Here is a 14,442-nt window from a genome sequence, read left to right on the forward strand (position 1 = left end):
GAGGAAACCTTCTAGGAGAGTTGAGGAGAATGATGTAAATAAGGAGATTCCTCCTTAAGTTGAGCAAGTTGTGCAAGTTCCTGAAGGTGCTCAAGTCCCTACTGTGGGTGGAGGTAATGAGGTTCCGGTGGTTCCCCCGAAAATGACTAATGGGGAGATTAGAGAGGCTTTAATCACTTTAGCCGAGCTTTGACAACCCATTTGAATATGGGTATGACGCCTAGAGTGAATGTTGCGGAGAGCACTATGACATCGAGATTGAGAGATTTTATGAGGATGAATCCTCATATCTTTCTTGTTTCTAAGGTGGGAGAGGATCCCCAAGAGTTCCTAAATGGAGTGTACAAGGTGTGGAGTGCCATGGGGGTGACTTCTAGGGAGAAGGCAGAGTGGCTTCGTACCAATTGAGGAAAGTTGCTCAAGTGTGGTACACTCAATGGAAAGATAATAGGCTGGTTGAGTCAGATCCTATTGAGTGGAAAAAGTGTAAGGAAACTTTTCTAGGAAAGTACTTTTCCCGTGAGAGGAGGGAGGTGAAGGTAGATGAGTTTATCAATCTCAAGCAACACAATATGAGTTTTGAAAAGTACTTTTTCAAGTTCTCTAGGTTGTCTAGATTTTCTCCATCCCTTGTGTCTAACCCTAAGGATGAGATGAGTAGGTTTGGGATGGTGTTGCCGACCTAGTGAAAGAAGAATGTCATACTGCCATGCTACATGATGATATGACCCTAGCTAGACTCATGGTGTATGCTCAATCACTTGAGGAGTCTAAACTTGGGACAATTGCTAGAAACTTGAAGAGGAGTGGTTCAAGTGATCAAGGTCAACCTAGGTTGAATAAGAGGGCTCAAACTTAAGATGGACCTAGTGATCCTAAGGTGAAATTCGAGAAAGGAGATGGTTCTCAAAATGGCAATCCTACATGTGTTACTTGTGGAAAGAGGCACTATGGGGAATGTCTACGGGGTACTGGGAGTTGTTTTGGATGTGATAAAAAGGGACACAAAGTAAGGGATTGTCCTACAAGAGATGGTAAGAAAGTTTCACCTAATGTTCCAAAGACGAAGGCTCGTTTTATGCACTCCGGGCAAGAGGATCAAAGCCGGATGATGATGAGTATGATGGTAAGTTCTTGCATCTCTTTAGGGATATGATTTGCTTCTAAGTGAGGGAATATGGTTAGTAGATGGGATAGAAATTCATAGAAGCTTGTTGCATGTGCATGGTGTTTAGAAGTCTTGTTGAAATTGAATTTCATTGATCTCTTACATTGTGTATCTAATGAAGTTATGATTATGTTGTAGAATGTGTTTATATGGTTGTATCTTGAATATTAGCATGTTTCCATCATGAATTGCCTAAAAGTTGCATTTTTTAAAAAATTGCATAAATCACTGTAAAGTCTGCCTACTCACTGTGAGATTTTTTAAAATTTGACTAATTTATTCTTTGGTTGAAAATTGTTGCAATGTGGTTAAATCTGATGTATATATATGCATGATAATAAATATAAAATGAGTTTTTACTATTTGGAATGGAGAATGTGAGTTTCATGGCATGATGAGTTATATAATTTCTTCTAGTTTCTTGTTGTGTTGTGAGTCTTTTGATTTTGTGAAAATTTGATGTTTTCCTAGATGTGTGTGTTGTATAATGTGTTATATGGCATGGTTATGAGCTTATAATTGAATCTATATTCTTGGAAGTGTTCAGAGAGTGGCAACCGTCATTCGAGGACGAATATTGTCCAAATGGGGGAGATTGTAATACCTCGAAAATGACTTAGGTGAAGCTAGAGATAACATGGTTTTCATGAGTATATAAGGTCCTAAAATGGTCTATAATGTGATATTGAGGCAGTGCATAAAGATTTAGGTGCATTGTAAGTCAAACGTCAACGGACGACTAAGACATTCGACGACTAAGTCACCTATATGCCTCATGTGTGGTTATGTGCCTATATGTGTGTTTAATGAGTTAATGAGGTCATTGTATGAGTTATTATAGTGTTTATAGGTATTTTTTCAAGTAACATGAAGTTTGGAGGTCAAACGTCCAAGAACGTCCACGACGTTCAAAGGGTTTGCCTTGAAACGACCTTGTGTGTCTTAGTATGTTTCGTCGAGTTTTACGTGTTTTTTTTGGATGAAATTGATATGGAAGGTCCTAAACTCGTATACTAACATATTCGGGTCGGAAACGTCCGGGCAAACATCCCCAAAGACCATCCAAGGGTATTTGAGGAAGGACCCATGTTGGTGGCCAAAGCTGCCCCACCTATGGATGGCAAACAACGGCCAGTGTCCTGGTCGACGCCCCTTAGGTGGTGACGTTAATGGTTACTTAGCCTAGGTATCTTAATCTCCCATTTTCAAGGCTCGGTACCAAACGATGATGACTAGCACGGGCCGTCGAATTGACGACGCCCATTAGATGATGTCCGTCGATTGGGTCTGCATTACCCCCGCAGCTTACCGTATATTCAAGGGGTGAAATGGTAATTTCACCTCACGTCCGTGATCTCATTTCGCCCTCTGTGAGACAAAGATCTAAATAAGACTTTGGGTTATTACTTAGGGGTACTTTAGGTATTTTAAACATGTTTATAAGCCTTAAACACTTAGGAGAATTCATTCTTCAAAATAGAAACCCAAAAATATCCTAGAATTCTCTAGAACTCCATTGAAGCCAAAACTCAAGAAAGAGATTGGATTGGAGATTTAAGTGGTGATTCTTCATCAATTTCGTGGATTAAAATAATTTAGGTATGATTTTTGATCCTTGAAACTCTATTCATCAAGGAGCCCAAAGTTCAAAGAGTTTTCTAAAGTTTTTAAAGATGAACTTGTCCAATTTTATGATCTATCCATGGGTTCTTGCATTAAAGGTTTTAAATCATTTGATATTTATTAAATTTTTGTTAATTATATGATTTCAAAATAATTAACCTATGAACCCATGTAATTGATGAACCCTAGTTTTTGACTACTTTATGGGTTAAGTGATATTGACTTAACACTTATGAATTCTAGTGTAGTTTTCCATGAGCTATTGAATGATGTAAGAATTGTATTCAATTGATGTATAATTGTTCTTAGATTGATAAATATATATTGAATTGACCTAGATTTATTGAGTATTATAGTTTATGTATTGAATTGATGTTCACGGCCATGGGTAAGGGCCTTATGGTATTGACTTGGATGATTTAGCTTTGGATTGAAGTGGTGAGAATGGAAATGTGGTACGCTGCCCTAATTCTCTTTGTTTTAAATCATGCAGCTCTTGTATTATGCTATGATTGGTATGGTCCACTTATGGTGGCGGTGCTATGTGTTTTACTTGCAATTGATGTGACCTTGTTGGCGTTACTTTATGTATTATGATGATCATGGCCTTGTCGGCACTACTTGAAGTACTATGATGATGTGTGTAGTGATTTATGTGAAGTATGATCATGTTCATCTACTTATGATTAAGTGAAAGTATGTGTTCTTCTATTGATGTTGTTAGATGATCATGTTAGACTATAACTATGCGTTTATGTGTGTAGTCTTAGAGTTGATGCATGATTGTTCCTACTTGACTATATGAGTCTATAATAATTATATTGATGATGTTATAGTAGTGGATAGGATGACCTAAAGATGATGTTGGTTGTGCCTATGTGTTTCTAAAATGACATGCTAAAGGTTATATGTAAAGTATGGTGTGTTTTGTGTGGTAGAATCGTGTACCTTACTTGATACATGTATGAATGTGAATATGAGATGTCTTGACTTAGGATGCTACAGTCTCTTAGTTTTGAATGTATGAATGACATGTGACCTTGAATGATGTTAAAAGAGTCTTTATGTGAAATCTTGAACCTAGTAGTAAAGTTATGAACATTGAAGTCAAAAGCCGTAACGGTATTCTTCTTGTATTGAATGACGGACTTAAGTTTGATTGGCTGGAACGACACCATATAATCCTTAGGAAAGTCATGATGAACTATCTTTGTCTCAATTGTAAGGTAACCCTAGGGACCTCTTTGGTAGGGTGAATGTTATTGGGTTATGAATAAGATATGAAACCCTTAGTATGAACCTTTAATGTCAATTGCTCTATGAGAACAAAGTCTAGCACCGAGTGAGTATGGTAAGGGAAGTAGCTCTAGTTAAGATTGAGGCTAGAGTACAAAGTAAGCTCTTCATATTTCCGAACCATGTGCCTACATGAGATGTGTCCAAGTTCTACCATTGGCAAGTAGAACACCCTTATCGAAATTGGTTATAACTCCGGATTTCATGTTTAGCTACCATGGTCTATGTCAGTTTTTGCCTATTCTCATCTTGTGGGATACCTATTACCATTAGAGAAGTTCTATAAAGTTTAGGTGGTGGTATGAGACGCTATCTAGATATTGCACAATAGGCTTTGAAGATGTTAGTGAGAGTTCCTAGGTCTTGTCCAAGACCATTACTTGAATGTCCTAATGTGTTGAACGAGTCTTAAATGAACTAATGAATGTAATGACTTAAGTTAAGAAAGCATGTTAAATGAATAAGTACTTATCTAGAATAGTTAAGGGTTGTCTAGTTAAGGTGTGAAGGGGGCATATGAATGGTCACTTCGTATCTTACCTTGATAAGTCTTAAAAATGACTCTAGTTAATGAAGTTGGTTGATTATGTAGACATGATCCAAAATTAGGTAGTCTTAAGGATTACTTAGGTAATCTTGAAGAGGTCAATTATGGATATTATCTTCTTGATTTACTTGAGTAAGTCTTTTTATACCTTTGGAAGGGAGAATGTCATATTATATGTATGTTGTTGTATTAGGTGAGAATGATATTATCCTAGGTTATTTATATGATCTCTGAAGTGTGTGTGTAAGAGATTGTATGGCGGTCGCTTCACAACTCACTCAAGTAAAACTTGAAATCACCTTTGGTAGGAAGATCTCATGTTGATGTGGTTGATGTATTGTAAGTGTGTATCTCATTATAGGTGGTCTAAATGATCATTTAAGTGTGCCTAGAGAAGGTGTATGGGTGATCTCTGTTTATCTTACTTATAGCTTTTAGTGAGGGAACTACATGTTAGGAAGTGTCTAAGGTGAAGTGAATAGACTTCACTGTAACAGTGAAGAAGTTCATAGTGATATTGCTCACTGTAAAGTTGTTCTTAAAAATGTGGTAAATTGGCAATGTGATTTCTTATGTGTTTCTTAGGTTTTAAATGTTGTTCTTATGATTATATTATGATATTTAAATCAAAAGATGCATGTTTTTAACAAATGTCCATTTTCATGATTTTTATGGATTATGCCATACTTAGTACAATATGGTTGTACTAATTCCATGCTTTATCTATCTCTAAAGTGATACATAGGTGAAGGTGCTTTTGGAGAGCAAAGCTTGGATTATAAGATCGTTCAAGCAAGTTGAAGTATGTCCTCATTTGTCTCAAGGACATATATGTCTTTTATTTCTTTCATTGAAGTATTGTAATAGACTAAGTAGTACTATGTTTTTGTATTCGTAGTGTATGCGCCGTGCCCAAAGTACTCTTGTGTCTAATATTTGATGAAACGAGACTTAGTATTTCCTATGGATTTTATATGAAAGATGTTTTATGATATTCGTGTGAAAAGTTTAAAATTCTACACTACTTTTCATATGTTTATATGCGATGCACGATACGAAAGGGCTTGTACAAGACCTCCGAGAGGCTAAGTATGCCGGTTGCAATCCAAGATAGGCCCTAACTTTTAGGGTGTGGTCTCGGGTCGTCACAATTGCAACTTTCATGAATGGTCGTGTGGATTTTCAAAAGGTTGCAACCTTTCAGAACCAATTCTTCTTGCCTATCAATATATTGATTCTTCATATTTTTCTCTGATGAATTTTTCTGATTTCTTCTGCACAAAGTTTCTTCGTATATTTTACTGTTGTTTAGTGATTCGCTCACACTAGAGTTTTGGTATCAATACGCTAATGATTGAGATCATTCTATCCTAGAAGGACATATTCCAATCAAACCTCAGATACTAGAGGAGAATAATTTTCTTAAGGGGACACTGTGTGCTCAATGGGCTTGATCTTTTCCTTTATGTTTTTTTTTCCAGATTCTGGTATGTTTACAGATTTTAGTTATTGTGAATTAATTTATGTTCTTCTGATCTTAATGATTCATTAAACTTTGGTTACTTCGAGTGTAAGACCTCAAAAATGATTTAGGTAAATCAGATCCTAACATGGTTATAATGGTGATATAAGGTCCTAATTTGGCCTATTATGTGTCATAGAGGCATTATCTAAGAGTTTAGGTGCATTAGAAGTCAAACGTCAAGGGAAGACCAAGACGTTCGACGACTAAGTCACCTAAGTACCTCATATGTGGATTTATGTGTTTATGTGTGATGCATGAGATTATATGGTTCTTAAATGAGTTTATATGGTGTTTAAAGTCAGTGTGTCAAGTTTCATGAAGTTTGGAGGACAAACGACCAAGAACGTCCATGACATTCGAAAGATATGTCTTGAGTTGACCTTGTACGTCTAGGCGAGTTTCGTCGAGTTTTACGTGTTCATTTTGGATTAAATTTATGTGAGAGGTGTTAAGCTTATAGAAGGTCGTATTTGGGTTGAAAACGTCTGGGAAGTTATCCCCAAGGACCACCAAAGGGTCCTTGAGGATGGACCCAAAATCAGTGTGCAGGCTGTCCCAGGCAGACCCTGACGATGGAGCAGTCAACAGCCAGTCGTGGCTGTGACGCCCCATCAAAGGGTCCCGTTGTTAGGGACTTACCAAGGGTGAAGATAGAAACTTTGGGCAGCCACTTTAGCCAACGACGGAGGGCTGTGATGCCCCGTCGTGCTTGTGACGCCCCGTCAAAGGCAGGCGTCATGCGCAACCTGTTCCTGCGCAGGTGCTGCTGCCAATTAAGGGGTGAATTGGTGAAATCACCCTACTTCTAAATTAAGTCATTGACGGTTTATTAAGGGTGTTTTGGGTATTTTAATTAAGTATATAAGGGGTAATCACATGGAAGACTTCATTCTTCAAAATCATAAACCCAAAACACTTAGAAAATATCCCAAAACCTCCATGTGAGTTCAAAGTGAAGATGGAGCTTGAAGATGGGTCTTAAATGGAGTTTCTTCTTCTATTAGCTTTGGATTCTTCAAATAAGGTATGGGATTTCTTGATCTAAGGCTTGCTATCAACTTAGAGCAAATTTCAAAGATGATTTTCAAAGATTTCAAAAAGATGAAAAAGTCCAATTTCTACTCTAAGTCTTGTGTTCTTTCATAAATGGTTTCCAAACGTTAAGATATGATGTTATTGATGTTTAATTGATGTTTTCCAATGAAATTCTCCATGAACCCTTGATCTTCTCAAATCTCTAAATTTTCACCAAAATATGGGTGAATTGATTATGCTTTGATATTCATAAATTCAATTGTAGATTATTATGGGCTTTTGATTCTTGTATAGATTATGTATGTATGATGTATAGGATGTTTCAATTTGATAATTGAGTAATGGATACTCTTAGATACATTGCATGCTAAGCTTATTGAATTGATATTGACTTAAGGCTTATGATTTCAAGTAATTTTCTATGGGCTTTCTAATGATGCAATAATTATATTCAATTGATATCTATGTTGTATTAGATTGATAAGTATGTAATGAATTGACCTAGTTTCAATGATTATCGATATAAGTGTATTGATTTGTTGGTTATGGCCTTGGGTAATGGCCTTGTAATATAAAATTGGATGATTTAGCCTTGAAATCGAAGTGGTAAGATGGAGTGGGGCATGCTGCCCTAATTCCTTTATTTTGATGTTATTTAGACTTCAATTATGTTGTGATTGGTATGGTCCACTAATGGTGGTGGTGTTATGTGTTTTACTTGTAATTGACGTGGCCTTGTCGGCGTTACTTTATGCAATATGATGATCATGACCTTGTCGGCACTACTTGAAATACTATGATGTTATGTATAGTTGTTTTATGTGAAATATAAGTATATTTATCTATATGTGAAGAAATGTGAAAGTATGTGTTCTTGTCATGTATGTTAGGAAATCATGTAAGCTATGACTATGAGCTTCTATGTGTAGTCTTAGGGTTGATGCATGGTTGTTACTACTTGACTATATGAGTCTATAATAGTTCTATTGATGATTATATGCTAGTTTGTAGGATGACTTAAAGATGATAATGGTTATTCCTATGTGCTTATATAATGATTAGTAATATGTGTTAAGGTGAAGTATGTGGTGTCTTGTCTTTATTGACTTATGTCCCTTACTTGATGCTTGTATGGTTATGAATATGTTATGTATTGACTTAGGATGCTTAAGTATGTTGGTATTGAATGTATAATTGATATGTGACCTTGAATAATGCTAAGAGGGTCTTTTATGTGAAACCTTGAACCTAGTGGTAAGGTTATGTATGTTGAAGTCGAAAGTCGTAATGGCATCCCTCAAAGTAAAGGATGGTGGACTTAAGGTTGATTGGTGGAACAACATCATATCAAACCTTAGGAAAGTCATAATGAGATTCTTGTCACCATTGGAAGGTAGCCCTAAGAGGACCTCTTTGGTAGGGTAAATGCGATTGGGTTATGAACTTGTTATGGAACCCTCTTATGTGAATCTTTAATGTGAATTACTCTATGATAACCAAGGCTAGCACCGAGTGAGTATGTTAAGGGGAAGTAGTTCTAGTAAAGTATGAGACTACAATACAAAGCCCGCCGTTCATATTCCATAACCATGTGCCTACATGGGATGTGTCCTAGTTCTACCCTTGGCAAGTAGTAGAACACCCTCATCGGAGTAGGTTAGAACTCCGGATTCCATGAGTTTCTAAAATGGTCTATGTCGGTTATTGCCTATTCTCATCATGTGGGATACCTATTAGCATTTGAGAAGTTCAATGAAGTTAAGGTGGTGGTATGGGACGCTATCTAGACATTGCACAATATGCTTTAAAGATGTTATGTGGAGTCCCTAAGTCTTGTATAAGACAATTACTTGAATGTCCTTTATGTGATGAATGTCTCTTAATGAACTAATGAATAAAATGATTTAAGTTAAGGAAGTATGTTAAAATGAAGTAGTACTTATCTAGAGTAATTAAGGGTTGTCTAGTTAAGGTGTGAAGGGGGTATAGGAATGATCACTTCTTATCTTACCTAGATAAGTCTTAAGAATGACTCTAGTTAGAAAAGTTGGTTGATTATGTGAACATGATCTAAGCCTTAGGTAATCTTAAGTATTATTTAGGTAATCTTGAAGAGGTCATTATGGATGTTATTTTCTTGATTTACTTAAGTAAGTCTTTTGATAGCTTTTGAAAGGAGAATGTCATATCACCTATATGCTAATGTGTTAAATGAGAATGACTCTATCTTAGGGAGTCTATTGGATCTCTTAAGTGTGTGTGTAAGGGATTGTATGGGCGGTCACTTCACAACTCACTCAAGTGAACCTTAGAGTCACCTTGGTAGGAGAATCTCATGTTCTTATGTTAATATCTCTTAAGTGTGTATGTGACTCACTATAAGTAATCTTGAGGGTTTTTTAGGCACATCTAGAGAGGGTGTATGAGCGGTCTTTCTTTGTGTGACTTAAGTGAATCTTAGGACAACTTTGAGTGAGAAGATTACATGCTAAAGGGGGTTTAGAGTGAAGTGAAGTGACTTCAATGTAATGTTTGCTAAAAATGTGACTTTTTGCCTAAATGATTTCATATGTGTTTCTAAGTGTAGGGAAATGGATCCTTGATGTGCCATGAAGGATGGATAGGTTTCTAAGGGTTGAAGATGAAGTATTGGTGAATCCTCATCGATTCGAAGACAATAGTCACATGTTCCTTATGTATTAAGTCTTTATTTTATGTCTTGTATGAGATTAGTCCCAAGTGTTGTAAGCTCTAAAATCTAGATGGTTCAATGAGATGTTGTATAGTTCTAATGTTTTAAATGAAAGGCTTCCGCTTGCATATTGTTTATGAAAGAGTTCTTCGTGTGTGAAGAAAGTTTTAAATTTTTACTCATTTTAGTTATGTTATTATGCAATGAATGATACGAGAGGCTTAGATGAGACTTCTTGAAGTCTTATTTGTCGTGTGACATCGCAAGGATACTCTAACTTCTAGGGTGTACTTGTGGGATGTGAAATCGAGTTTCTGCAAAGTTGTTCAAATCAATGCTTCTGTTTTTAAAGAGATTGACAACAATCTTAAGGAAATTAATATTTTAGTTTTAATTTGTATTTCTTGTGGAGACAAAAACCTTCATGATTTTATACTCCTTTAAGTCTGCAATTTTAAGTTATTGCTTACTAAGTCTGTATCGATTTTTGTTTTTCAGAAATGAAAAACAATAATGTTACAGTGGTTGTTGCTGCTCTAACCCGAACTGTTGTACCATAAGCAAAGAAACCGGAAAAATTCTCTGGTGTGAATTTCATAGGATGGAAGCAACATGTATTTTTCTGGCTCACCACTCTTGGTTTGCAGAAATTTACCAACGAAGAAACTCCAGTTCCTATTGCTGAAATGCCAGACAGATAAAAATTCATGATTATTGAAGCACGGAAACAGACAGACTTCCTATGTAAGGGCTACATTGTGAGTGCTTTAGAGGATGACTTATATGATGTATATAGTGCAATGACAACTTCGAAAGAGTTGTAGGATGCACTTGAAAAGAAATAAAGACAGAAGATGCATACTTGAAAAGTTTGTGGTCGCAAAGTTTTTAGACTAAAAAATGGTAGATAGTAAAACTGTTGGATCACAGTGCAGGAATTTCAACTTATTTTCCATGAATTGATTGCTGAAGATATGGTAGTAAATGAAGCTTCTCAAGTGGCTGCAATGATCGAGAAATAACCTTCTTCGTGAACGACTTCAAGAAATTATCTAAAACACTAAGGAAATGAAGCTTGAAGATTTTGTGATTCTGCTCAAGATTGAGGAAGATAACAAAATTTTTGAAAAGAAGTCTTGTAAGAGTTCGACAACAATTGGAGTGGTTCGCTAACACCGGAGTTTTTGGTATCAATACATTGTTGATTGAGATCATTCTATCATGAGAGGACATATTCCAAATCAAACCTCGAATATTAGAGGGGAATAATGTGCATTTAGTGGACTCGATCTTTTCCATTATGTCTTTTTCCAAATTTTGGTATATTTACAGATTTTAGTTATTGTGAATTAATTTCTGTTCTTCCGATCTTACGGATACATTAAACTTTGATTACTTTGTATTTCTGCAAATTGTTCAAATCAAAAATTCTGTTTTTAACACAAATTGATAACAATAATTTTTTATTCAAAATTAACGAATACACCTACATCCGACACAACCAAGTAATAAATGAAGCCAAATCCTGTCGTGTGCGTGCAGCAAGCCACCTAAAACCTATAGGACCACCATTAAGTGCTACATTTTGACTTTTAGAGGACCGCCCCTCCAACTAGTTAAGGGTTTTCTATTTCAAAATTCTCTTTAAAATTAATTAATTATTAAATAGCACAATACAACAACTAATCAAAAAGTGTAATAATTAAATTTAGAAATTAAAAGCATAATATTAGTCAGATTAATTTAATATAATGTATTTTGAATTAAAGCTTTCATAGATGATTATTAAGTCAAGTGAAACGGACGGCACAATAGTTAAATGTTAATTTTGAGTTTTTGACTTTTTGTAGCATTAGATGCGAATGAGCAAAAAGATAAAGTTTATTTTATATTCTTAAGAATTATTTTTTTTATACTTAATATGATATTATATTTAAGATTATAAGATTAAATGATATTTTGATTTATTTTACATATTTTTAATTTAAAATCATAATATTTAAAAAAATTATTTACTTTCTTAAACACCATATCAAATAAAACAAATTTAACATATGAATTGACAAAGATTGAGTATTGTAAAATAAATTAAAGGAGTACTATTGTAGTTATCTCAGAAATAAAAATAAATAAATACTTCCAACTAACGTCTATAGTAATATTTCATTTATTTAAAAAGTTAAAAAATCAATATCCAAGTTCATCATATTGAAAGCTTAAGTTTAACTAAAGAATTGATGGAGGAAGGGTTTTGGTGGTTGGGGCTTACAACTTACAAGACACTAGAAGAGACAAAGTTCTTGTTTTGTTTGAATGTGACAATTCTATGAGTGTGGTCCTTGAAAATTAATACCATATAGGAAAATTAAAGTCTAAAAGCAAAAAAATTTTAATCGGACTAGTGAAAAATATTGAAAACACTTATGAACTTAGCATAAATTAAGAGTATCATTTATGTATTATTAACGGCATTAATAAATAGCTGTAACTAAACTTGAATACACCCCGGATCTGTCACTTGACATAGCAAGCAATCTCAAACTATTGTGGAAGCATTAGACACTTAATAAAAAACCAAAAAAAAGTGTTGAAAATTTTACTACACTTGACGAGAATTTAAGGGTGCATTTCACCTTTCAAGATTGTGGATGTATTCAGTACATAAACACTGTGAATTACATCGGGATTTTCTTGGGGATTAGTATGAAAATCCGCAGGAAAGTTTCCTGCAAATTTTCATATTAATTCCCAAATAAATCCCTATGTAATTCACATTTTCCTGTAGTGATTTAAATTTAATCAATCAAATAAATAAATATTTTTAAAACTATTAATAATTTTTTTTAAAAAAACTAATAATTCATATCAAATTTAGAGATATTTCTAATACTTCTCTCTGAATTTTTGTCCATAAAAACACCAAGAAGAGTCATAATAATAAGATAAAAGCAAAATAAGTACAGTACTTCAGATCTTACATGGATAGGAAAATACAGACAATGAAGATACAGTATGTAACGTTTATGTTTAAGCTGAGTTGGGGTAGAAGAATAATATTGAGAGAAAATTTTAGTTTAAGATTAAAAAATATATCTATACAAGTTGTCACTTAGAAGTCACGTAAGATAATAGAGTTAGTGACCTAAAAATTAATCATTTTAAGAGCAAATATATACCTAAATTAGAATTGTAAAAATAAATATATCAAAAAATAAATAAGTGATGAATATAACATTTTTTTAAAATACAGAAGTAAATATAACTCGTTCAACTATTAAATAAAGGATTGATGGAGAGGGGTTTTGGTGGTTGGGGTCTTACAAGTAGATAAAAGATGGTGCAAGAAGAGAAAATGACACAACAGTCTAAATGTGACAGATATGGTCTTTGAAGAGTATCACATATATAGAATAGAGAATTATATTGTGTATATTCAAAAAAAAAAATTTAAAAAAATTATTTTAATTTATATGTTTAGAGCTTCAATTCCTTAAACATAAGTATAGAAATTGATTTAATGATTTATATTAGGGGGTTCAATAATCAAATTAGCGTTTTAACTCCAAATTCAACATGTTATCTCTCTTGTCCATGATAAATGTATTTTTAGAGTGTGACATATTCCTTTAAAAAGTTAAAATATGTTTGACAGAACTTGTAACTTATAACTTTATAAATAATAAAACTTAAGTTAGGATTATAATTTTTAGTTTATTTTTTAATTTTAGCTTTAAAATAAGTAAATTAAAACACTTTTAAGAGTTGGTTAAAATACTTGACAATTGTTTTAGTTTAAAAGTACCTACAATAAGTCTATCCAAATAAAGTTTTAATAATTTGTTAATATTGTCCTTTCATTTCCTCCCAAACTCTTCTTAAAACTAGAGAAAGTTGAAAAGTTGATTAAAGAGAGGAATATTTTCTTAATAAATAATCAATTGTTATAAAGTATTTGTATTATAGTGAATGTCTATCATGTGGAGTCCTTTTTAGGATATGGTTAAAGAGTCCTACTTGGGAACCAAGTTAGATTTCTCCTATAAATAGAGTGCTCCTCTTCATTGTAAATAAATTCATCAAGAGAATTAACAAGTCTTCTCTTCTTTTCTCTCTAGTTTCTTCTTCTTATTCTATAGTTTTATAACACGTTATCAGCACGAGACTCTAATTTCTCAAAAGTGAAGGTTAGATTTGAAAAATTAATAAAGGTATTATTTATTCTTTTGTTTTTAATTTTAATGGCCAATCTTACAAAACTAGAGTTCACTGCCCTTCAAAGTTCGGGCAGGAACTACCTCTCATGGGTGTTGGATGCTGAAATCCACCTTGATGCAATGGGTCTTGGAGACACCATAAAAGAAGAAAATAAGGCATCAAATCAAAACTGTGCACGAGCAATGATATTTTTGCGTCATCATCTTGACGAGATTCTGAAAATCGAATATCTGACAGTTAAGGATCCACTTGTTTTGTGGAAAAACCTAAAAGAAAGATTTGACCACTTGAAGATGGTCATACATCCAAAGGCACGATATGATTGGATGCATCTAAGGCTA

The 14,442-nt window shown here is 34.1% G+C and overlaps 1 protein-coding gene across 2 annotated transcripts in view; it reads right to left on the bottom strand.

Annotated features, from left to right (window-relative positions):
- The window catches only part of LOC107018940 (very-long-chain 3-oxoacyl-CoA reductase-like protein At1g24470), a 29,977-nt gene that overhangs the window by 7,042 nt on the left and 8,493 nt on the right, over positions 1–14,442 (bottom strand). Inside the window, exon 3 of one of the 2 annotated variants that reach the window (XM_027917348.1) lies at positions 10,408–10,567. The exons of the other annotated variant lie outside the window; for it this stretch is intronic. Coding sequence (XP_027773149.1) covers positions 10,423–10,567 — 145 coding nt within the window. The 3' untranslated portion in view covers positions 10,408–10,422. Of the gene's footprint in view, positions 1–10,407; positions 10,568–14,442 lie in introns of those variants that run through there. 2 annotated transcript variants of the gene reach the window in all.

The sequence above is a fragment of the Solanum pennellii genome, chromosome 5 (assembly GCF_001406875.1).
Source record: "Solanum pennellii chromosome 5, SPENNV200".
Lineage (NCBI taxonomy): Eukaryota > Viridiplantae > Streptophyta > Magnoliopsida > Solanales > Solanaceae > Solanum > Solanum pennellii.